At 35.9% G+C, this 25936-nt stretch overlaps 1 protein-coding gene across 2 annotated transcripts in view; it reads right to left on the minus strand.

Annotated features, from left to right (window-relative positions):
* The window catches only part of ttll5 (tubulin tyrosine ligase-like family, member 5), a 145827-nt gene extending 119937 nt beyond the window's left edge, over positions 1-25890 (minus strand). For both annotated transcript variants that reach the window (XM_084097321.1, XM_084097320.1), the window contains exons 1-12: positions 25787-25890; positions 25104-25253; positions 23930-24036; positions 21938-22020; positions 20960-21066; positions 19507-19637; positions 19304-19386; positions 17438-17507; positions 17265-17349; positions 12727-12828; positions 11210-11301; positions 10308-10415 (exon numbers count right to left, since the gene is read on the minus strand). In XM_084097321.1, the coding sequence (XP_083953447.1) occupies positions 10308-10415; positions 11210-11301; positions 12727-12828; positions 17265-17349; positions 17438-17507; positions 19304-19386; positions 19507-19637; positions 20960-21066; positions 21938-22020; positions 23930-24036; positions 25104-25162 (1027 nt within the window). In that variant the 5' untranslated portion in view covers positions 25163-25253; positions 25787-25890. The remainder of the gene's footprint in view (positions 1-10307; positions 10416-11209; positions 11302-12726; positions 12829-17264; positions 17350-17437; positions 17508-19303; positions 19387-19506; positions 19638-20959; positions 21067-21937; positions 22021-23929; positions 24037-25103; positions 25254-25786) is intronic.
* Between the last annotated feature and the right edge of the window lie 46 nt (positions 25891-25936).

Raw genomic sequence — 25936 nt, forward strand, 5'->3', positions numbered from 1 at the left:
GAAAGGTTAGATTTTTGCACATTTTTTAAATAAAATATCAAAAGGATTAAAAATGCAGATTTATTTTTTACAGCCATCTTTGATCATATTTACCAAGGGGGCAAACACTTTTTCACACCACTGTATTATGGCATGCCATTCAGGAAATTATTGTATTTATAATATGAAGTTTGAACATATGGAATGAATCTCTGAATATATGGAATGAATCTCTGAATATATGGAATGAAACTGAATATATGGAATGAAACTGTGAATATATGGAATGAAACTGTGAATATATGGAATGAAACACTGAATACATGGAATGAAACTGAATATATAGAATGAAACTGAATATATGGAATGAAACTGAATATATAGAATGAATCTCTGAATAAATGAAATGAAACACTGAATATATGGAACGGGACTCTGAATATATGTAATGAAACTGAGTATATGGAATGAAACACTGAATATATGGAATGAAACACTGAATATATGGAATGAAACTGAATATATGGAATGAAACACTGAATATATGGAATAAAACACTGAATATATGGAATGAAACTGAATATATAGAATGAAACTCTGAATATATGGAATGAAACTTGAATATATGGAATGAATCTCTGAATATATGGAATGAAACACAGAATATATGGAATGAAACTGAATATATAGAATGAAACTGAATATATGGAAAGAAACTTGAATATATGGAATGAAACTGAATATATGGAATGAAACACTGAATATATGGAATAAAACACTGAATATATGGAATGAAACTGAATATATAGAATGAAACACTGAATATATGGAATAAAACACTGAATATATGGAATGAAACTGAATATATAGAATTAAACTCTGAATATATGGAATGAAACTTGAATATATGGAATGAATCTCTGAATATATGGAATGAAACTGAATATATAGAATGAAACTGAATATATGGAAAGAAACTTGAATATATGGAATGAAACACTGAATATATGGAATAAAACACTGAATATATGGAATGAAACTGAATATATAGAATTAAACTCTGAATATATGGAATGAAACTGAATATATGGAATGAAACACTGAATATATGGAATAAAACTGAATACATGAAATGAAACTGAATATATAGAATGAAACTGAATATATGGAATGAAACTGACATAGAATGAAACACTGAATATATGGAATGAATCTCTGAATAAATGAAATGAAACACTGAATATATGGAATGAAACACTGAATATATGGAATGAAACACTGAATATATGGAATGAAACAATATATGGAATGAATCTCTGAATAAATGAAATGAAACACTGAATATATGGAATGGGACTCTGAATATATGGAATGAAACTGAATATATGGAATGAAACACTGAATACATGGAATGAAACACTGAATATATGGAATGAAACACTGAATATATGGAAAGAAACTTGAATATATGGAATGAAACTGAATATATGGAATGAAACACTGAATACATGGAATGAAACTGAATATATAGAATGAAACTGAATATATGGAAAGAAACTTGAATATATGGAATGAAACTTGAATATATGGAATGAAACACTGAATATATGGAATGAAACACAGAATATATGGAATGAAACTGAATATATAGAATGAAACTCTGAATATATGGAATGAAACTGAATATATGGAATGAATCTCTGAATATATGGAATGAAACACTGAATATATGGAATGGGACTAAATAAAGTGAGGAAAATAAGTATTTGAACACCCTGCTATTTTGCAAGTTCTCCCACTTAGAAATCATGGAGGGGTCTGAAATTGTCATCGTAGGTGCATGTCCACTGTGAGAGACATAATCTAAAAAAAAAAATCCAGAAATCACAATGTATGATTTTTTAACTATTTATTTGTATGATACAGCTGCAAATAAGTATTTGAACACTTGAGAAAATCAATGTTAATATTTGGTACAGTAGCCTTTGTTTGCAATTACAGAGGTCAAACATTTCCTGTAGTTTTTCACCAGGTTTGCACACACTGCAGGAGGGATTTTGGCCCACTCCTCCACACAGATCTTCTCTAGATCAGTCAGGTTTCTGGGCTGTCGCTGAGAAACACGGAGTTTGAGCTCCCTCCAAAGATTCTCTATTGGGTTTAGGTCTGGAGACTGGCTAGGCCACGCCAGAACCTTGATATGCTTCTTACAGAGCCACTCCTTGGTTATCCTGGCTGTGTGCTTCGGGTCATTGTCATGTTGGAAGACCCAGCCTCGACCCATCTTCAATGCTCTAACTGAGGGAAGGAGGTTGTTCCCCAAAATCTCGCAATACATGGCCCCGGTCATCCTCTCCTTAATACAGTGCAGTCGCCCTGTCCCATGTGCAGAAAAACACCCCCAAAGCATGATGCTACCACCCCCATGCTTCACAGTAGGGATGGTGTTCTTGGGATGGTACTCATCATTCTTCTTCCTCCAAACACGTTTAGTGGAATTATGACCAAAAAGTTCTATTTTGGTCTCATCTGACCACATGACTTTCTCCCATGACTCCTGTGGATCATCCAAATGGTCATTGGCAAACTTAAGACGGGCCTTGACATGTGCTGGTTTAAGCAGGGGAACCTTCCGTGCCATGCATGATTTCAAACCATGACGTCTTAGTGTATTACCAACAGTAACCTTGGAAACGGTGGTCCCAGCTCTTTTCAGGTAATTGACCAGCTCCTCCCGTGTAGTTCTGGGCTGATTTCTCACCTTTCTTAGGATCATTGAGACCCCATGAGGTGAGATCTTGCATGGAGCCCCAGTCCGAGGGAGATTGACAGTCATGTTTAGCTTCTTCCATTTTCTAATGATTGCTCCAACAGTGGACCTTTTTTCACCAAGCTGCTTGGCAATTTCCCCGTAGCCCTTTCCAGCCTTGTGGAGGTGTACAATTTTGTCTCTAGTGTCTTTGGACAGCTCTTTGGTCTTGGCCATGTTAGTAGTTGGATTCTTACTGATTGTATGGGGTGGACAGGTGTCTTTATGCAGCTAACGACCTCAAACAGGTGCATCTAATTTAGGATAATAAATGGAGTGGAGGTGGACATTTTAAAGGCAGACTAACAGGTCTTTGAGGGTCAGAATTCTAGCTGATAGACAGGTGTTCAAATACTTATTTGCAGCTGTATCATACAAATAAATAGTTAAAAAATCATATATTGTGATTTCTGGATTTTTTTTTTTAGATTATGTCTCTCACAGTGGACATGCACCTACGATGACAATTTCAGACCCCTCCATGATTTCCAAGTGGGAGAACTTGCAAAATAGCAGGGTGTTCAAATACTTATTTTCCTCACTGTATATAGAATGAAACTGAATATATGGAATGAAACTCTGAATACATGGAATGAAACTGAATATATGGAATGAAACACTGAATACATGGAATGAAACTGAATATATGGAATGAAACACTGAATATATGGAATAAAACACAGAATATATGGAATGAAACTGAATATATAGAATGAAACTCTGAATATATGGAATGAAACTGAGTATATGGAATGAAACACTGAATATATGGAATGAAACACTGAATACATGGAATGAAACTGAATATATGGAATGAAACACTGAATACATGGAATGAAACTGAATATATGGAATGAAACACTGAATACATGGAATGAAACTGAATATATGGAATGAAACACTGAATATATGGAATAAAACACAGAATATATGGAATGAAACTGAATATATGGAATGAAACTCTGAATATATGGAATGAAACACTGAATATATGGAATGGGACTAAATATATAGAATGAATCTCTGAATATATGGAATGAAACTCTGAATACATGGAATGAAACTGAATATATGGAATGAAACACTGAATATATAGAATGAAACTTGAATATATGGAATGAAACTGAATATATGGAATGAAACTCTGAATACATGGAATGAAACTGAATATATGGAATGAAACACTGAATATATAGAATGAAACTTGAATATATGGAATGAATCTCTGAATATATGGAATGAAACACTGAATACATGGAATGGGACTGAATATATAGAATGAAACTCTGAATATATGGAATGAAACACTGAATACATGGAATGAAACTGAATATATGGAATGAAACACTGAATACATGGAATGAAACTGAATACATGGAATGAAACTGAATATATGGAATGAAACACTGAATATATGGAATGAAACACTGAATATATGGAATGAAACACTGAATATATGGAATGGGACTCTGAATATATGGAATGAAACACTGAATACATGGAATGAAACACTGAATATATGGAATGAAACACTGAATATATGGAATGGGACTCTGAATATATGGAATGAAACACTGAATACATGGAATGATACACTGAATATATGGAATAATACACTGAATATATGGAATGAAACACTGAATATATGGAATGAAACACTGAGGGCCCTATTTTAACAATCTGAAACGCAAGTGTCAAAGCGCAAATCGCAAGTAACTTTGTGGGCGGGTCTTGGCGCTGTTGCTATTTTCCCAGCGGGATAAATGACTCTTGCGCCAGGCGCAAATCTAAAATGGGTTGGTCTGAAGTAGCTTCATTATTCATAGGTGTGGTTTGGGCGTAACGTGAAATAAACCAATCAGAGCGTCATCTCACATTCCCTTTAAGAGCAGACGCGCTTTGTTCTAAAGCGGATTCCTATTATAACGGCGGATTTGCCAGACGCGCGCCAGGAGCTGTTCACAGCCAAGGAGAGCAACGCTCTCGTCAGGGACGTTGGGGATGGAGAAACCCACCCAAATTAACTTCGGTTAAAAAGGTGTATGATAATTTGGGTAAATGTGTAAGCTAGATGTATGCTTTTATAATAAATTGTCTATCTATCTATCTATCTATCTATCTATCATAATAATGTATGATTTGCAAAAATTAAAACTGCTGCTTCTGTGTAGATGAGAGAATCAAAGTGTATGCGCGTTGTGCACACGCTACATTGATTATGGCCAAGCATGCGCCCTTAAATTAGCATATGAATAACATGCACAACGCGCCACTGACTTTAAACTATTTTTTCCTGGTTAGTGGCGCAATTGTTTTCTAAACCTGCAAAATAGCATGAAGGAACGTTTGCGCCGGAACACGCCTCCTTTTTTGCGCTGAACCGCCCAGGGAGCGCAAGTTCATTCCCTAGTTTAGCGACGTGCTTCTGTGGAGGGAAAAACGCGCTTTGCGCGGGTGCAAAATAGGAATGATACATGCGTCAGTGTACAAAGTCAATTGCGCTGGGTGCAAGATAGGGCCCTGAATATATAAAATGAAACTTGAATATATAGAATGAATCTCTGAATATATGGAATGAAACACAGAATATATGGAATGAAACTGAATATATAGAATGAAACTCTGAATATATGGAATGAAACTGAATATATGGAATGAATCTCTGATTATATGGAATGAATCTCTGAATATATGGAATGAAACACTGAATATATGGAATGAAACACTGAATATATGGAATGAAACACTGAATACATGGAATGAAACTGAATATATGGAATGAAACACTGAATATATGGAATGGGACTCTGAATATATGGAATGGGACTCTGAATATATGGAATGAAACACTGAATACATGGAATGAAACTGAATATATGGAATGAAACTGAATATATGGAATGAAACTGAATATATGGAATGAAACTAGCAAAGTAGCAGCAATCTTAAGTAATGATGAGCTACAGTAATGCATGTACTGGGAAAAATACTGGTAACCATATTCAGTACAGTTCTACTAATGAAGAAATTCATTCACTATTGCATCGCGGAAGACTGAATGCTGTGAACCTCACTGGAAGATGGAAGTTCTGGAAGTTCCTGCTTATCAGGCAAACATAAATACAGAAGGAAACATGCCCTCACCTCACAGGGAGCCCCCACAGAAGCCCCTATCTACACGTGATGCAGAATGTGCACTCCACAGGTGCATACCATGCATGCACTTGTGTATCAGCTTCTACCTGGAGTGCTAAGAGATTCATAAATTCCTTTGATGATGCATAATGTTTAAGCAACACTTTGATGGACAAGATTACTCATAAGCATTAAGAATGTTGCAATAATGAAAATATGATGCTCATGATAACGGGATGTAGACTCCACACTGTCTGTGATGTTTGAAATATGACCAGCTGTTGCAAAAAAGTTTTCTAGTTCAACAAACTATAATAAATTTTCAGGGAATGCCATTTTTAAAATCATGGAATTCAGAAGTCATGGAATATTACTAATGATAACAAGGATATAACTATACATTATTCATTAAGTACTGTCAAATTTGCACTTTCATTTCATATATTCATACTTGTATTCTATATACTGTATATATATATATATATATATATATATATATATATATATATATATATATATATATATATATATATATATATATATATATATATATATATATATATTCAAGTTTCATCCAGATATATTCAGTTTCATTCTATTCAGAGTTCCATACAATATACTCTAAAATTCAAATTATAAAAACAATAATTTCCTGAACTGTATGTCATAATATATATATATATATATATATATGTTCAATGTTTATGTTCACCATATGTTGAATGTTCAATGTATATACATTATTTTCAGCTTCAGTTTAGAGCTAATTGAAACTTTTATTTCAGTTTCTGTGTTTTGGTAAAGAAATTTGTGTCAGTGCATCACTAACATTATTTCCATATTACACTTGTTGTGCTGTATGTTATAGCTCGCACAGAGGAGTAGAATATTATTTTAATAACATACGCCACTGATGCTTATGCGCAGGTTCACACATTTCGGCTAAAAAGGATCTGTGGGAGACACGACTGTCCCAGAGCAATAAGACGGTTGTGTGAGTCGCTCTTCACAATCATTTAGCTCCAACAATAGAGTTTAGCTCCAACAATAGAGTTTAGCTCCAACAATAGAGTTTAGCTCCAACAATAGAGTTTAGCTCCAACAATAGAGTTTAGCTCCAACAATAGAGTTTAGCTCCAACAATAGAGTTTAGCTCCAACAATAGAGTTTAGCTCCAAAACACCTGGCCGGAAGTTTGTAGAGACCCCGAAGATCAGCTGCTGCTGGTGCGGTTAATTAGGACTGGACGACCCTGACGTACAAAGTTATTTTACCATATTAAACAGGCCACTTTATTCATTTCACACTGTCTCCATCACATTCCACTGATGCACCTGCATGGGCGGCTCATATTCAGTCATGTGACACAGTGAAGTGAACCCCCTGCCCTCCTCCAGTATCCATCATGCACCAAGATGAGGGCATACACTGGGTAAAGATATCCTTTTCATGCAGGTGATCGTCCGATAGCGGAGCAACGCACCTGCACTGTTATCAGAGATTAAACCAGGAAATATTATGTCTACAGACACGTTACAGAGGAATGACAAACACTGCAGCGAACAGAAAGATGTAAGTTAAATCTACACAGATCCTAGCATTACAACAGTTCACAGGTACTGCCTACTCTGGAAATACTGGAACGAATAAAGGTACGCCATAAAGAGTGAAAAAGACACCGCTTCTTCAACCTTTAAAGGGGTCATATAATGGTACATGTACTTTTACAAGTTGATTGTACTGAAATGTGTGTTGGCAGTGCCTGTACACAACCATCATAAAATGATAAAAATCCATCCAGTGGGTTTTTTTTTATCTTCTTATATGTTTCCTCCTGTCTCAAATCAAGCTGTTCGATATTGTGACGTCACAAAATCGACGCCCCTCCCATGATGGGTGATTGACAGCAGCGTTTCAAACACAGACCCGCCCTCGCTCGTGAGCAAGCTGTCTGTCATCATAGTGCATTGATATGCTGGAGCAGAATGGCGTCGTCTAAGCGATTGTGGTGTTCTGTTCTTGGGTGTAATAAGGAACACAGCAGTCATTTTGATGTTCCTAAATCCGAACTGCTGAAGACACAGTGGCTGAGTTTTGTTTTTGAAGGGAATATGCCAAAGCATTGACGCGGGGATTCCCCACGATCAACGTCCATGCTTTCATGTTTGCGCGAATCATTTCACACCAGACAGCTTTACAAACGAGGGTCAGTAAAGCTGGTTTTGAAAAAAATAATCGGTACTTACGTGTTCCTGATGAACCTCCAGAAGAAGTAAGTGTAACGTTTTATTAACCTTTATTAATATATTAATATTTGCAAATCGGGGTGAGCAAAGCTCATTATCATTTAAAGACACATGCACTGAAACGGCGTGCTGAAAACAGAGCTGTTTTTGACCAGGTAAAATGAGTGTTTTCTTACAATACTAATGAGAATTTTTAATTAAAGTATATTACAAACTTTTAATTTAGACCCTAAATAATCATATTAGCTTGTACAAAAATGGCATTAAATGACCCCTTTAAATAAGAGAACCTGACCTACAACCAGGAACGGAACCAGGGCTTCTGACAGAAGTGAATTTCCTGCTTTCTAACTTTGCATAAGGATGTAGTGTAACGACGCCCAGTTCCAGGAATGCACTAATATTTTGTTGGTAGTACCAGTTTGCAACAATTATTAGTTGTTAACACTTCGGAAAAAATAATAATTCGTCGTTACACTACATCCTTATGCATCGCTTTCTGCCAGGACTCTTACATGCTTTTCCCACATCACTGAAGTGACGTCGACGTCCGGGTTAGCGGTAGCATTAGCCATCAGGCAAGTGTTATTTAAATAAACTCCTGATGTACTTACAAACTTTCCAATGCCTCGTTTTATGAGTACAGAACCTATTTGTACTACTGTAGAAGTTGGGTACCATTCTGGGCATTATTAGTGTGGTAATTTACCAGATACAGCCTTGGATCCATTAGCGCCTGCACTAATCCATCCGGCTGATATCTCTAAATAAGCTCAAACTTTAATAATGTTCGACCAAGGGAAAAAGGCTTCTGGGGGGTGTTTGGCTCGAGGTCATGGTGCAAAGGACCCTAGGTTGATTTTACTCCGAACCATCCCTTTAACTAATGTTAACTAATCGAGACATTACTGTAACATGTTACCAGGTTTTTCATCTAATGTTGATATTTTAATTTTATTGCAGGTTAATATTAATTAACAATGTTTTTTATAGTTTTAGTTTGAGTTAATAACCCTGCAAATATGTTAATTAATATTAACATGAATCAGAGAAGTGATGAATTGAATGAGTCAGTGATTACTCTGGAGGATAATGTGTTTGACCTCATGCAGGTATTTAACATTTGGACTGCACTTTACTCTGGCAGCGAATATCGTTCTGTTTTCACCTCCATAAACAGTCCGTCACACAGTAAAGTCTGCGTTCCTCTGCTCAAGCACACAGCAGAGATCGTGCGGGACGCAGTACAGACTTTATTCACTGCAAACCTGCCTTTACTCTGGGGTTTACAATGATCACACAGTAAAATAATAATGCTGATCTATAGGGTTTGAAACCTTGTTTCAAAAGTACCAATCAGTTACCACAATATTGAGTTTTTTTATGCCTGATTTTTTTGTTTAAAAACAGGAAAAACAACATTGATGTATAATATAAGCCATCGTATTGGCTATCTGCAAGCCTTAACACCGTGTCCTAACCAGACGCGATGCGATAAGATTCCAACGACAAATAATTTGTCTGTCCACACTAGACGCGACTGCGAGATGCGTCAAAATCAATCAAAACCCACAGCCAATCAGAACAGCGTGTGGGCGGAGTCAGCCAATCAGAGCAGTGTGTGGGTGGAGTCTCGCGGCGAGTGCACGGCACCAGAGAGTAATCTCGACGGCACTCGCAAGAAAATGGATAAGTAGCTACATAATCAAATTCACAAATATTACACCATTTAAACATTATTAAAAACACATAGGCTACTGAGTTACTAAAACAATATTTGTCAAAGAATACACTTGTTCACAGTTTGAACGTTCTTGTTTCCATTTGTTTAATTTCAAGATCTGAGTTGAATTATCCATTGTTGCTTTTACAGCTACAAAGCTGGAGCACTAAATGATATTCAAAGTCACATTACATGCTTTTAACATTAAATAAAGCACATGAACAGTACCTGAGATTATCATTGCCACACTCTGTGTTTGTTGTTCCAGAAAAATAGAAACCGTTTCTAAAATGGAATCGTCGCGTGTCGCCGTCGCGGCTGGTTAGGACAAACACTCGTCGCGTGTAGTTAGGACACGGTGTAACTTCAAAAAATATTGATTAGCCAAAATGTCCCATCATATGCGGCGTCTTACCGAAGCAGTTGCACCGATGAGGGACGAACATCTTGCAGGCTGTGGCGATGTGGATCTCAGCACTCAGAACAGCTTTAATGATCAGATCCTCGATCTGACCCATGAGCACTGACACACACAGAGAAGCAAGCATCAGCTTATTTAAACATTTATATATTCTCTGCATCATGCCAAACATGACCACTCACAAAAGCATCAAAACATTTTTCCTCCCATCTCATATTATTTTCCAGCACTAGTTTTGCAAGTAAACGTAACGTTTCTCAAGGGAAAGCAGAACTTTTGCTTTGTTCCAGAAAAGAGAGAACGCAAAACGTTCAGAAAGCAAACACAACGTCTCTCAGGGGAACATAACACTTTTTTTTGGAAAGAATGAAAATATTTTTCCTCCCATCTCATTATTTCCATCACCAGTTTTGCATTCGCTTGCAAAATTTTGTGAGAGGATGCAACATTTTAAAAAGCAAACGCAAAGTTTCTCAGAAGGCAAAACTTTTTTGACTGAATGAAAAATTGTTCCATCTTCATGTTCCCCAAGTAGAATTCAAACAGAAGAGTAAGTGTTCAAGTTGTCAGGATTTGTATGTTTTTTGTCTAAATTGGTGGATATATTTACTTATGATATAATCATTTAATTGTGCAAATGAGTTGTTAAATGAAATTAAACTTATTTGACAAAAAACACTTTATTCAAAAAATATCAGACAAAATAAAATGTGCAGTGACAGAATTTCAAATCTGAATCATCTCAAAAATGAGATCCACCAAGTGAGTCATAATGCGAGTCATAAATCCAGCGCTGTTTGTCAGGAGTAACAAGCGTGTCAGTCTCCACATGAATGACTGTGGATTAGTGCTTCTGAATGTCAGATGTGTTAAACACGCATCTTAGGTTTACTCACATGTGGTGTCTTTGCCTTCTTGTCTCAAATACCTCAGCATTGCGCTCATGCTCCATTTGTTCCCATAATCCTCTACTTCAGGGTCATCGCAGCTGAAAGGAAGAGAAACCCTGACTGTCAGCACTACAAAAACAGTACTGAGAAGTGGGCACAACGTAACAATGTTGACATGATTAGCAAACACAAGGATTAGCTTGCATTTGAAGTCACATTCCTGAGCCGTTTAAGTGATTATTTAACTATTATTTCTGACAGCTTAGATCGGTTCTCATTACTGTACATGCATGATGCTTTATGGCATGTCGCTGCCATCAGGCATTAAAGATTATTGTATCATAACCTTACGCACATGTAGATGGAAAGACTTTTCTCACATTGATTTTGGTTCAGTAGGTTTAAACACGCTCAAATGTGTCTAAGATCACAATAATGATCTGCTGATCAATTCATTAAAAAATAATTATTAAAAATATTAACTGAAAATAAAACTTTCTCTTCAAAAATAATTTACATCTTCCATAAATACTGCAAAAATATATATATTTTGATGATTTATGATCACATGGGCAGAAAACATGTTGCACATTTCAATATATTCATTTTTTTATTTGTTAACAATATTTTGAAATTCAATATATTGTCCCATCCATATAGGTGACATTTCAATTCTATTCATCCTTTAAACTTTAAAATGCTTTTTAAAATTAAATAAAAACTTGTCAAGCCAGCATTGAACTCTACTTACATTTAATTTTTGCATTTAAATTCAAATTCAGGAGCTGATACTTTAATTGGCTGATAGTGATAGTTTGGCTAGTTTATCATAACTCTCTTTACATTACCGCCCAAAAGTTGGGTCTAATTAAGATTTTTTAATGTTTTATTTTTTAACATCATATTAGAATGATTTCTGAAGGATCATGTGACACTGAAGACTGGAGTAATGATGATGAAAATTCAGCTTTGATCTCAGGAATAAATTACACTTTACTATAAATTCACATAGAAAACAGCTGATTTAAATTGTAATAATGATATTTCACTTTTTACTGTATTTTTGATCAAATAATTGCAGCCTTGATGAGCAGAAGAGACTTTTTTTAAAGTCCTAACGATTTCAAACTTTTGACCAGGAGTGTATTATTAATTATTTTAATTTGTTTGGGCTGAGAACCCAGAAATATGAATCTATTTAATTGAGGAAAAAACAAAACTGCTTTTGCTGCTTGTTTAATCTAGTTAAATTTAAAAGAGCTATAATGCAAAACAGTTATTGAACATTTTATCACAACTTTTATTGTGTACAATCTACTTGACTGTGTAAAATAGACCGGAGTAGGAGTCAGCACCCTTTACAATACATCTACATTATACAGCACAGCCTCTGTTTTTCTGTTCAAACGGTGTCATTAAAATACCAGCAGATGTTGGCACACAAACACTGCACTTAACAGCAGGAGTCTGGAAATCTGTGTGTCCGCGCGGCGCGACGCCACTACAAATCTCTGCTTGCTCACCTGACGTAGTCGCTGCTCTTTTTGTTGACACTGTAGTTGGTCAGATGCATGAACTGGTTTTTGATGTTTGCTGTGGCGTGGTCATACTTCACCGTGGCAAACCTACAACACACACAACCGAGAAGGAAAACATGAGCTTTATAGCGATTATGACACTTAACGGACCTGTTGAAAAGAATAAACAGGTGAAGTACCAAAGCAAGCAGTCATCAAACTAAAACTAGCAGATCTCCATCATCGTCCACCAGCGTTAGGACCAACATGGTCATGATGACTGTACGATGGGGTTTAATCAATCAAACATATCCTCTATAAGCCACATGTGACCCAGTCACGAGTCGCACGGGTATATTTGCGGCAACAGCCAACAACACATTATATGGGTCAAAATTATAGATTTTTTTTTATGCCAAAAATCATTAGGATATTAAGTAAAGATCATGTTCCATGAAGATATTTAGTAAATTTCCTACCGTAAATATATAAAACATTTATTTTTGTGAGTGAATGCAGCACAATCATGAACATAAATGAACAACTTTTAAAGGAGATTTTCTCAATGTTTCGATTTTTTTGCACCCTCAGATTCCAGATTTTCAATAGTTGTATCTCAGAAACCATACATCAATTGGTAAGCTTATTTATTCAGCTTTCAGGTGATGTATACATCTCAATCTAAAAAAAAATTGACCCATGTGAGTGGTTTTGTGGTCCAGGGTCACGTTTATACTTTAGAAAAGTACAAGATCAATACCTAGATAGCACTAGATTATTATATTTTGGTGGTGGTGCCGCAGGTAAAATACGCTGATCATTTAGTAAAGTAGCAGCACACTCTCCTCAACAACATACATGAGTTTAGGAATGTCTCGAATCACTGAACATGAGCAACAGTAATGCAGGGATGATGTATTTTCATAGGCCATAACTCCTGAACGAGTTGTGTTTCAGCTCTTCCGGGTCCTGAAGTCCTGAAGTCAATGGGGTTTTTGGTTAAATGCCTGAAATGCCTGAAATACTCGAGGTATTTTTATGCATGTTTTATTCTATAAATACATCAGTAATGCCACCTTGTGATATTTTAAAGTTTTAAAGTTTTTTTTTTTTTACTTTCTAACAAGTGTCTAAATGGGATGACAGGTTGTCAGACATTAAACGAACAGATGAACTCATCTACTCACTAGTCGCTTTCACAGCATCGCTGTGTTTATAATCACGCTCTTGCAAACTATTCTAACTCAAACTTTCAGGGAAAAATGTTTTTTAAATAAAGGCTGAAAGAGTTGTTGAAGCTTAAAGTCAGCATGAAACAGAAGTTGTGCAAGTCTTTTCTTCTCTATTGTGTCGTATATCGAGTGAAACGCTTCTGGAACAAGAACAGATGTGGGCGGGGCTTGATTGTGTCTGTGGGGAATTGATTGGCTGGTTGTGGTTTGCTATTGGCTGATCTCATGTGAGTGACAGGTTATAGCCCCGCCCTCGTCATCAGAGAAGAGAAGAGATGCTGGAAGAGGAACTTATTCTGAGTCAAGATTACCAGGAACAGGAATTTAAAACAATAATGATGAGTACATATAAATCATCTATATTAAATACTGCAATATTTCATTAAAAAAAAAAAGAATTGTCAATTTTGATTTCATTGTGACTTTAAAGGTGGTGACGTTGAAGTCATGCGACCGTGGTGTAGTTCGTTTAGCTTTTCGACTTTGTATTTTATTTAGGCTTCAAAATCCATAAATGTTCTGTTCGTTTCTGAAGATCATCATGATGATCAAAACAAGTATGAATCATAAACTTTTGTTGGTCACAAGGCTTATTTATTGCAATAATCAAAAAGCCAATGAAACAACTCTATTGGGTTTTTGTTGCAGAAACCAACAGGTTGGCCGACAAAAACATGTCATCACTGACACTTAAGGAATAAGGTTCCATTTGTTAACATTAACAATTAAAAATACTTCTAAAGCTAAAGCTAAAGTTAATTTCAGCAATTACTAATACATTATTAAAACTGTTAATATTATTTAAACAGACCTAACCTGACATGAACTTACAATGAACAATTAAAGATGAATAAATACAGAACTATATATAACAAATGTAGAATATATATATATATCAGAAATATAGAACAAATGTATTGCTTTTTGTTAGTTGACACACTAATGTGGCCTTTTATCAATGTTTGATGAAATCTCCTTATAAACTGCACATAATGGTATCGCGAGAATACCGCATAATCACAACCCATAACAGAACAAGTGTTATTAACGTAATCTTCAGTGATTTGTCCTAGAGCTGGAGGGCGAGTGAAGGAAGAATGTCCTGGCACACCGAGAGCACCTGAACGCCTTCAAAGCGTCGGGATCTCCGAGATAAAAGTGGAGCCAGCGGTTGCTGAAAACACACACCACAGCGGCCCACAATGCACTGCTCATCCACTTCACACGGCTTCACTCCGCACGCCATCCAAAAAATCGGAGGATTTGTTTGAGCTTCTCACTCGCATGTCTGAGAAAACGCTCTCCTCTCGGTGCCAGAAGCAGGACTGTGTGCAGATCTAGACTGAATGCGTTTCACAGGCGCTCCGTCCAGGATTCGGAGCGATCGGGAGACTTTCCACACAAAACTTTGACACTACTATTTGTGGCTTGTGTAAAAATATCATAAAAAGAGCCTTTTCAGGTAGAAGAAATCATTTAAAAAGATAATTATATAAGCCTGAGAATGTGCTCGCTTTAAAAAAAATTTTTTTTAACAAATGTCAGATTTCCTTGGTGCTTTAAACACATAAAAAAAAAGCTATTAAAAAAAAACACAAAAAACAAACGTTTGTCAATGTCCTTCCAGCAATGAGACAATGGAAAGCTTTGTTTGAGGCCTAGATGAGCCGTCCAACTTTCCTGGACACATCTCTGCTGCCATCTAGTGTTTGTGCTCTTTTACTGTCATAAAGGGATAACTTTTGGGGGGGGTTAAAACATCAGCTTAATACACAGAGACAATGATTTAACAAAAAAAAAGCAATTTTGTAGGCTGATTCCCCCCGAAAGTTTTTGAAAATTGAACAACTGACATATTTCCAAATCGAAGCACTGGAAATATGTCTGGAACAACAGGCTTTATCAACAACATCCGATCTTTATGAAACCATCAATAAAATCAGCTAATATCAAAGTCAAACTTCCTTCTGGAGGAATCATATCTTGAATAAGATATCTCTTATTCAATATCTCTTTCCATATTGAATAATCCCACAGGCCATATATATGTTTTTTATTGTTATTTTATTTTGTTGTAATTTGAAGTATCTGTGCTGCTATTTTCTATTACAAACATGATTTCAACAGCATTTAAACAGTGTTAAGCATAAAATATGAAATACTAGTCAGAAAAATCAGTTTTTTGAACTGGAACAGTTTATTTTGCTAAGTATCATATTGACACATCAGGCTTTTATGGCTCTCATAGTCTGATATAGAGAGAATATGGAGGGGAAAAAAACGCCTTTTTATTCACAGGCCCAAACTTAGCAAAAATATGCAATTTAGTGCAGATGCTGATATTAATATGGACAAAAAGTAAGATCAAATTCTGATGCTTTTAATGAAAATCAATGAGATCTTTATAACAGTATAGCAGATACTTACATAAAATACAGATAAATATCAATATCTGCCAACAATGTCTTAGTATTATGATATTTAAATGCTTAGTTTATGATCAAAGCTCTGTAGTTTTAAACCATATAATGCAATGCAATGCAACAATGATTGAGATGAACAAATAAACCTTCCTCAAAAGCCTGATGATCATATTTGATACGCATGATTATGATAATAAATGATGTATGATAATCAAGTAAAGCGAAGCTGCTTCAGTCCAGCTGAAATATTACTAACAATATCAAAGTTATTCTTGCGTTTCCTTGATAAATCAGAGCAGATTTGACACAGAAAGACTCGTGAAGCTCGAGCTGAAGGAGGACACTTGTACAATTATACTGAAAGACTTTTTTTTATTTTTTTTTACCATTTACCAGTTTAACAATAAGGCAATATCATAATGACAGCTTTATTTATTTTTTTAGCTGACTTCATGTAAATATGAAGATCAAGGTACAAAGATTGACAAGTTTCCTACATTAAAGTTCTGCACCTATAGTGTATAATACAGACACTGATGCACAAACACGGTTATGCTCTATTCTTCTACACTATATAAAAATAAACTAATCTTATAAACTCCATGGATTAGCTTCACAATTTAAAATATAATCTGCACGCACCATTTAGTAATTCATTTCTCAATCTCTTGACAGAAAGGTTTTTGCATGTATTAATAAAATGTTATTTAATAATAATACTAGTCATAATAAGCATATTTCTAGTGCGTGGCTCAAACTCGCAGGCACATTACCGGGAAGACACTCGTCAGACTCGTCTGTAATTTTGAGCTAAAACTGCTCATACACACAAATGTCTTACAGGTGCGACAGTGACTGTTAGATAGCCTGGATGATGTAAATGAATTACCTGGCCAGCCCTTCCTCATAGAGATAGATCAGGAGAGGGTCGTAAGAGGTCACCAGCACGTACAGACGCACGTCAAACTTAAAATCTGCAGACGCAAAAGAAACAAACTGAATGTAAAAACATTTGTTATACCTAATGAGTTGAATCTGTGAGTGTGTGTGTCGTAGACTCACCGTCAATCAGTAGAGGATTGCTGATGTACCGGGACACCAGGATATTCTCTTCCAGGGGGATCTGACTCGGCTGAAACACCAAGCATGTGTTATTAAGCAGAACAGAACAAAACTGTCAGATTACAGAAGCATGTTAGTTTCCCATGATAAACACTCTATGCAGTGAAGTAGCTTAAAGCCACATCAACCAAGCAAAAAGGTAAATTCAAGAGCTGTGAATGATCTTCTCTTTGTCTTTTGTTGTTTGATTCGCATTAACGGTGAAATCGTAAAGTAAATACTCTCCAAGCCGGTCATTTTGATATATGTTTGTGTGTATTTGATCGTTTCGGAGTGCACACACATAAACCACCTTGAAGTTGGAAACAGCGTCTATTGCATGGATTATTGTGCTGTTAATAGCTCTTTTTATGATCAAACACACCCTGTAATTTAACAACAGTAGAGACAGCATTTAACAGCAGTCAGAATGACTGATGGGAAGGAAGCTGCATTAGCTTTTAATAGTTTTAACTCAAATATCTTCTTTTTATAATCAAAGGAAGCCAAAATCGAAAATAAAATTAGATTAATATCACAGGCCTTAAGTGTAATCAGACTAAACTTTTCTTTAGTTCTCTCAGCTATCATCACTAATTTAGAGGGGACTTTCATGTCGCGCACGCTGTAGCTTTGCGTGATTCGCGTGGGTCATGATTTTAGGCGGAATTCCGGATTAATCCGTAAGAAGAATCACATCCCTGATATTTACTGACATATCACTGGAGACTTACTGATATAAATATTGTAATTAAAATACTTCTTTATTGCACAATGCACATTTCTTACTATTAAAGGTGCAGTCTGTAAGAATGACAGCTAGTGGTGGAAATAGGTACTGCAGTCCAAATTCTAAATATCGGAGATCGTTGTTTCTCCCGCCTCCTCAGACTCAACGCTCACACGGATCACCAGTTTGAGCACACGCAACAGGAACGAGCGCAATGGACAATGAAAATTGGCAAATTGGCAACATGCAATATTATAGACCAAAACAAAACCAAACATTCCAGCCTGGAAAAGCACATTTCATAAGTAAAATAACTGGCTGTAGAAGTGTTTTTTTTCAGAGAAACGAGTGTGTGAACTTAGCATGTTTCCTCAATATATGCAAACATATTATGGTATTTTTATGCTTTAGTAGAGTGAAAAAGTTACATACAGCACCTTTAAGCCTTAAAGTGTGTTTAATATCACTATTAGTAAGGATAGTATGATCTCTGTATAATATCAGTCTTTAAATACAAGATTTTTAAAGTGTACCTAAAGTATTCTTGCAATAGTTCCACTTTAGCACAATCAAATATATTGAAGTATATCGTTAGTTGAACTTCAGCACTATTTCTGGATAACTAAAGTACTAAATACTAATGTACAAAATTAGTTGTTCCAATTTAGCAGACTTTATATTATATATTAAGTATATTAATTTAGTATACCAACCGTACAATTGCAGGGTATTTATACATAAATATGTAAATGTATTTGTAGTATACTTAGCATAAAATAAATGTATTTCAAATACATCACATCATTTTTATTTTTCACTAGGGTAGACATGCAACAAAAGTGCCTGGAAAAGGAGGAAACTTTAGAGATTAAGATTTATAAAATAAAATAAACTTGTGAAATTGGTTATAATGCTCAATGCACAAAAAGTATTCTGATTCAATGTGAGCACACTTTTCATTCATTTCCACATTTCACTTTAATCATGACAGCCATAATAGATTTAGATGAATTGTGCGGGTCATTTTTTGCCCTGTTATCTTGAATTTTGGGGGCATTTTATGCCATTTTTGGGAGCATATCCCCTTAATCACTTACATTGCTGACCAGGTAGATGCCCCTGCCCCTGGAGGACGCCACAGGTTTGATGATCCACGCACCCTTGTCTTTGCTGAAGGAGCCTGAGGTAAACATGAGGACAGAGAGAGAGAGTGTTATCAAAGCCCAGCAGAGAAGCAGACACATCTTTCTTACTGATGTCGTTCATGTTAACAGCCAAACACAGACATGTGCCCACTCACTGCTGAATTCCTGGTACTCGGCCGGAAGCACAAAGGTCTGGGGTACGATGTGGAAGTTTTGAAAGCCGTGGGTTTGCTGCATCCTCTGGATGTTTTTGTAGAGCCGGTCTTTCCGCGTGAGCTCGAACGACCTGGAAAGCAACGGGAGCATTGACCGTAAGTGCTGAGGATGAGGTTAGCGTCTGAGATAGCGGGGGGAACATAAACCCTTAAAATAACACCACAGTGGCAGCGCAAGCTCGGTTTGATCTATTGCGCTGGTTCTTCCAAACAAAATGTACTCGGCTCAAACTGCCAATGAATACATGCCGTCCGCCCACTTGGAAGGCCGGTTGTGTCGACGTCGTTGTTGCTGAGTGAGAGTGTGTGTGACTTTGGGGGGAAACACACTGACTGCACACCACAAACTAGTGTTTGTTTGAACACAAGCAACTTTCGGATGAAAGAAACGTGTTACAAATCACCTGTGAGTCCTAACACGAAGCACAATTACGCTGTCTTATAAGAAAACTTATTTTCTATTGAAATAAGATGGCCAAATTATAAACCAGTATCGCATATCCTTTAAAGTAAAGGCCACCCCATAACGCACTGCTTACTTAAAATCTATCAAAGATGGTGGACAAATTGAGCTAAATGCTTACATAGCTATATAATCCATTCATTACTGAAAACCATTATCAGATCTTAAACCCCACGATCAATCTTTTACTGAGCTGTTTTCAGTTGATGTGTGAACAAAACTTAGTGCGCCTCACATCCTATAAGCTTTGTGTTATGTTCCTTTTGATAAGACATAAAGTTACAACTTTTAAATTGTGTCAATTTTATCATGAAATCCAAACAATGAAGGTCATTTTGACGCTTTTGATCAGCAAACATACATATAGAAAAACATATGTACATATGTGACCCTGGACCACAAAACCAGTCACATGCTTCAATTTTTTTAAAATTGAGAGTTATACATCATATGAAAGCTGAATAAATAAGCTTTCCATTGATGTATGGTTTGTTAGGATATGATAATATTTGGCCGAGATACAACTATTCTGGAATCTGGAATCTGAGGGTGCAAAAAAATCGAAACACTGAGAAAATCTCCTTTAAAGTTGTCCATTTATGTTCATGATTGTGCTGCATTCACTCACAAAAATAAATGTTTTCTATATTTATGGTAGGAAATTTACTAAATATCTTCATGGAACATGATCTTCACTTAATATCCTAATGATTTTTGGCATAAAAGAAAAATCTATCATTTTGACCCATACAATGTATTGTTGGCTATTGCCACAAATATACCCGTGCGACTCGTGACTGGGTCACATATATACAAATATGGGCCCCAAAGCTGAAGCATGCTTGCTTGACTTGCAAGAACCAATGAGGTTCATTCTCGTGTGTTACGCAGCACGTTTGAGCAAGAACCGAACTGTGGTGACATACACACCTGGGAAAGTGGTTGACTTTCTGGAAATCCTGTAGAGAGCGCAGGAGGTAGGGCTTCAGGTGCGAGCCAGTCCACATCAGGTTAAAATCATTGCTATTTGGATGCACCTAAACAGAAAACAATATTATTCTAGGCCAGGGTAAAGTAAAAAAAATGAAAAAGATACTTTAAAAAGTCTAAAGTTATTAATTTACAGTCATTTTCATTGCTATTACATTTGAGCTGTATTGTATTGAGCCCTCATAAACACTAACCACTGTACTGGAGCTCAGCCTGAAGAAACTGAATTGCAGGTTGAACCCTTGATACTTGTGTTGCTAAACTGAACTGAACTAGCCAAATAAAGCAGTGGTCCTATCAGATATGATTTTGAACCTTTTTCTTGACTAATTATTACGATTAGACTAATTATTGACGCCACTCATCCACTGCATTTAAATGTGACAGCATATAGTGTATAGAACATTTCATTCCCTAACATGGCTAATGTTTAGCACTGCACTGGCACTGGCTCCCAATCCGTTACAGAATTGATTTTATTATATAGTCTTGATGCTGGTTTTTAAATCCTTGAATGGATTGGCTCCTGTATACATTTCTGATTTATTATCCATCCACAATCCTGGAAGGTCTCTTAGGTCATCCAACCAGAGACTGTTGAATGTTCCTCGGGTTAGATTGAAAACGAGAGGAGATCGAGCCGTTTCTGCACCAAGACTTTGGAACAGCCGACCTGTTTTTATCAGAACTGCCTCTACACTGCAGGAGTTTACAGCAAAACCCAAAACCTATCACTTTTCTTTGGCTTATAACTGTAGCTGATTTATGCTGTGTCTGGTCTGTTCGGTGTTCTGTTTTTGTAATTTTGCTGTACATGGTTTTAAATGCTGATGATATCTGATATAGTGTACAGCACCTCGGTCAACAATTGTTGTTTTTAGTGGCGCTATATAAATAAAGTTGAGTTTACAGATTTACCTCATGGAATCCATGATTGACCAGCATGCCACGCACAAGACGACTCTCCGTACGCACAATCTTGAAGCCCATGTTATATTTTTCTGTAAAAAAAATATTAAAAAAAGGAAAGCAAAACTGAGAAATACTGAATCAAGAATTACAAGAACAATGGCATGTTGCAAATGACAATTTTTATGAATGCAGTCAATAGACCTAGATATTTAAATAACATTAGACATGCTATTTATATAACTATAAAAAATGATTTGTCACTGGAAAAAAGTAAATATTTTTATATTTTGAGTAGGGCTGCACGATATTGAAGAAAAGTGCGATATGCGATAACTCATTAAATAATGCGATATTCGATATGGTAATGCCTAAAGTGTGTAAAATAAACTTAAATTATCTTTAAAATATATTTAAAATGATATAACCTACATGTGTTTCACATTCTTTTTCTGACGAGAAAACATCCCTACAGCTTCTGCCAGTGAACATCAGTGTTTTACTGTGGCGTAAGAAGAGTTATTTTAACATCAGTGGTTTAGGGGTTCAGGTTATCCTACATTAGGGTTATTAACAACAGAAACTGAATAATCAAATGTAAAACTAAAACACTGCTTAGTTTTCACTGTATGAATTAAATATATCCTGATTCTCATTAAAGCTACTAAAGTTATTTAGCCGAGAGCGAGTGATTTTCTCTGTCTTGTGTTCATGACCACAGTTATTGCAAGCGGTGGCGATAGGCATGTCGCGATATATACATTTGCGATATTTCAATAATTTCAATATATTGTGCAGCCCTAATTTTGAGTGTGTGACGAAACTAGTGTACAGTACAGTACAGTAATTACTAGAAGAGCTGCACGATTAAGCGTTAAAAGATCACAATCTCGATTCAAACATGTGATCTTACTCCTAAATGGCAACGATTCGTCTCTGTCAATTAAACCTTTGACAACCTCTGACGCAGAGAGAGCCGTATAGATATCAAACTGTGTGTGAAGCTGTCTTTTCAACACACACAGTCTGATTATTTCTGTGTCACAATCATTCAGATTATCACAGAAGAACTGGGATAAAAGTTTATAGTTCGGATATAAACACTGATGTCTACAGAGTGATCAAAACAGAGTAAATCACCTTTTAAACAAAAGTAATAAATAAAAGATAAAGATAAATAAAGATTGTATCAATTACACCATTACAACAAAGTGACTGTTAAAAAAAAATGATTTGTGTGCGTCTCGATCTCATAGTCAGGCACTGATCAGAGAGTCGGCCATTTTAAGGCCATTATCAATCGCAAAATCGTTCCAGTGCACGGAAATGTTCGCTCCCTAAAAAATCCCACAATGCACTGTGAGATCCAGGCAGCATCGACGCTCACTATTTCCCACAGCGGAAGTTCTGAAGGGTTTAGATGTAGAAAAACAGCATAAACATGCATTGCTAGACAGGTACTAAACATAATCTTGCTAAAATTAATAATTAATTCATAGCTGAAATGTTGCAGGTATACGTAACAATCCAAGTATTTATCAAAATGTACTACGAATAACTTTAAGAAATGAATGTCATATAACAGTTCTGCTGTTACTGCTTCATGACCTGAGGAGCTGATGGAGAAAAACCCACAGTCATTGAATCATTCATTCCACAGATTCGTTCAAAAAACACTGATTCATCAAGTAATGAAATAAGCCTTTATAAGTGAATCATTGAATCATTCATTCAAACCAATTTTTTTTTAAATAATTCCTTAAAATTAATTAAATATTTTTTTAATACACTGCAGATATTAGAACCCCCAGAAAATGACATATTATTTTGTTTATGTGTCTTCATAATCGTGGGAGAATCGTGATCTATTTTGAACAAAAAAATCGTGATTCGCCAATTAATCCAGAATCATGCAGCTCTTCTCATTATATATCATAATTTCATGTTGCAGAATTTCTTTAATGCTCTAGTGTTAAACACAATAATTGTCGGCGTCTGTACCTCCAACAGATTTGATGGCCACATCTTTGGACACAATGGCTTCGGCACAGAAGAGGAGCACGGGAATCCTCTTCCCGACTCCACTCCAGGCGATACTCGGGTGTTTCCTGTGAAAACACAGGTTACAGCAAAGACAACACTGCTATCTCAGATGAACTTCACATGGATATGATATTGAGGAATTACCAAAGTCCCAGTCAGTTCACACACCGGCCATATTGGCAGGACCAACTCACATCTCATACTTGAATGCGTAAAATAAATACAAAAATGCCAAACTCACATTTAAATAAGATATTACAAATCAGCAATAAAAGCTAACATGAACTGTCCCATTAATATTGTTTCTTATATATTTCAGCCATCGGATGACTTAATGAAAACAGTAATGGATCTGCGCGCTAGCTCTTAAAGTGACAGCAGCCGAATCTGTGACTGTCAGTCATTTTGATAAGGATATAGGATATAAAGGATAGCTTTAATTGTAAGGAATCAGGATTAATAGCCTAAGTATTTAATTTAGTCACGACTAAAAGACTATCCAGTGCTATTTTACATTTAATTACTTTATTCAGTTTCAGTAGTATTTCTGAATACTAGTGTTAGACCTTTCTTTATTTCTCTCTATTTGTATCTTTATTATTCTCCTGTATGTATTTGTGCTACTTATTTCAATTTAATTCAAAGATTGAAATCAAGCTTCCTCGTGTTGTGTGAACTCTTGACAACAAAATTACCCCATTGTAAAAACACAATGAGTGAGCAAACATTTAGGTGAGAGAAATGTAATTTAAAAACAAATGTGTCTAAAAATAATAATAATAATTTTCCAAAAACGAAACTCCGGCCCTGCACATGATAACTAATGTAAATTCTGGGTCCTAAATCTAAACTGGTCATCCTCTCTGTCACTCCTAAAGCATGACCAGGAGACTGAGTTAAGCTCTGCGGCCGATGACAGACCTGTGAGCAACATCTAGACTATTTGAGGAGCGCTGTTACTATTTCAGACCTGACTGGTCTATATTTAGACAAGATAAGCTGTGAATTCATGAAATCTACATGCAACAGCGGATGTTTGCTGTAGCTTTGTGTGTAGAGACTAGTTCTGCTCACTGAATATCTGAATATAATCAAGATCAATAAAGCATTGTGCTTTAATAAAGACACTTACTCCAGCTCATCTTCAGACGATGACTCCGACTCCTCCTTCTGCTCTCTAGCGGCTGGCATCTCGGTGTGTGTGTGTGTGTGTGTGTGTGTGTGTGTGTGTGTCAGCTCAATGTGTGTGTGACAGCACTCATCTCCAATCTTCTTAACTCATCTGTAAAACAATAAGCTTTTATGAGAAGGGCTGATGTGCTGTTTCTTTTATATTTTTGCTTTTATTGATATCAAACAATATAAAGTATTGCACTGTGTACGATGAGGAATCATACAAAATAAGAAAACAATGTAAAACAAAAACAAAAATAACTCAATTAAATTAGTTAAAATGACAGCAAACTACGAAGGTACTAGTTAGCAATCAAAGATAAAGGTTAAACCAAAGTAAAACTTTCATGATTCATTTAGTTATTATCAGAGACAACTATTTAGCACTTGTCTACTATGATCAACTGAAAGCACCTTCCAGATTGTTCATAAATTGCTGTTTGAAATGAATATAATATGGGAAAGATGGGATTAACGTTAGTTGTGTGTGACAGAAGAGAGTTCACTAGCTGTTAGCTAACCGAGCTAACTTGACTGTGATGTAAGAGAGAATAAAGCGTTTGAATGAATGTCTAACACAAAATATTAGGACTTCGGAATCCAGTGTAATTAGTTTGATAATAAATGTAATCAGTAACATACCTGTTTGCGTTAAGTGAGTGTTCTTGCGTGTAATTATTAACTGTTAGCTCCATAGCCCACGCCAAAGCCCTGACGCCTGTTACTATAACAACCAGCTGACAACCATTGTTAAGCGCATGCGCGTAGAACTTGTAATTCTGCATTGAACCA

This window comes from Abramis brama (genome assembly GCF_963993115.1).
Source record: "Abramis brama genome assembly, chromosome: 21".
Classification (NCBI taxonomy): Eukaryota; Metazoa; Chordata; class Actinopteri; order Cypriniformes; family Leuciscidae; genus Abramis; species Abramis brama.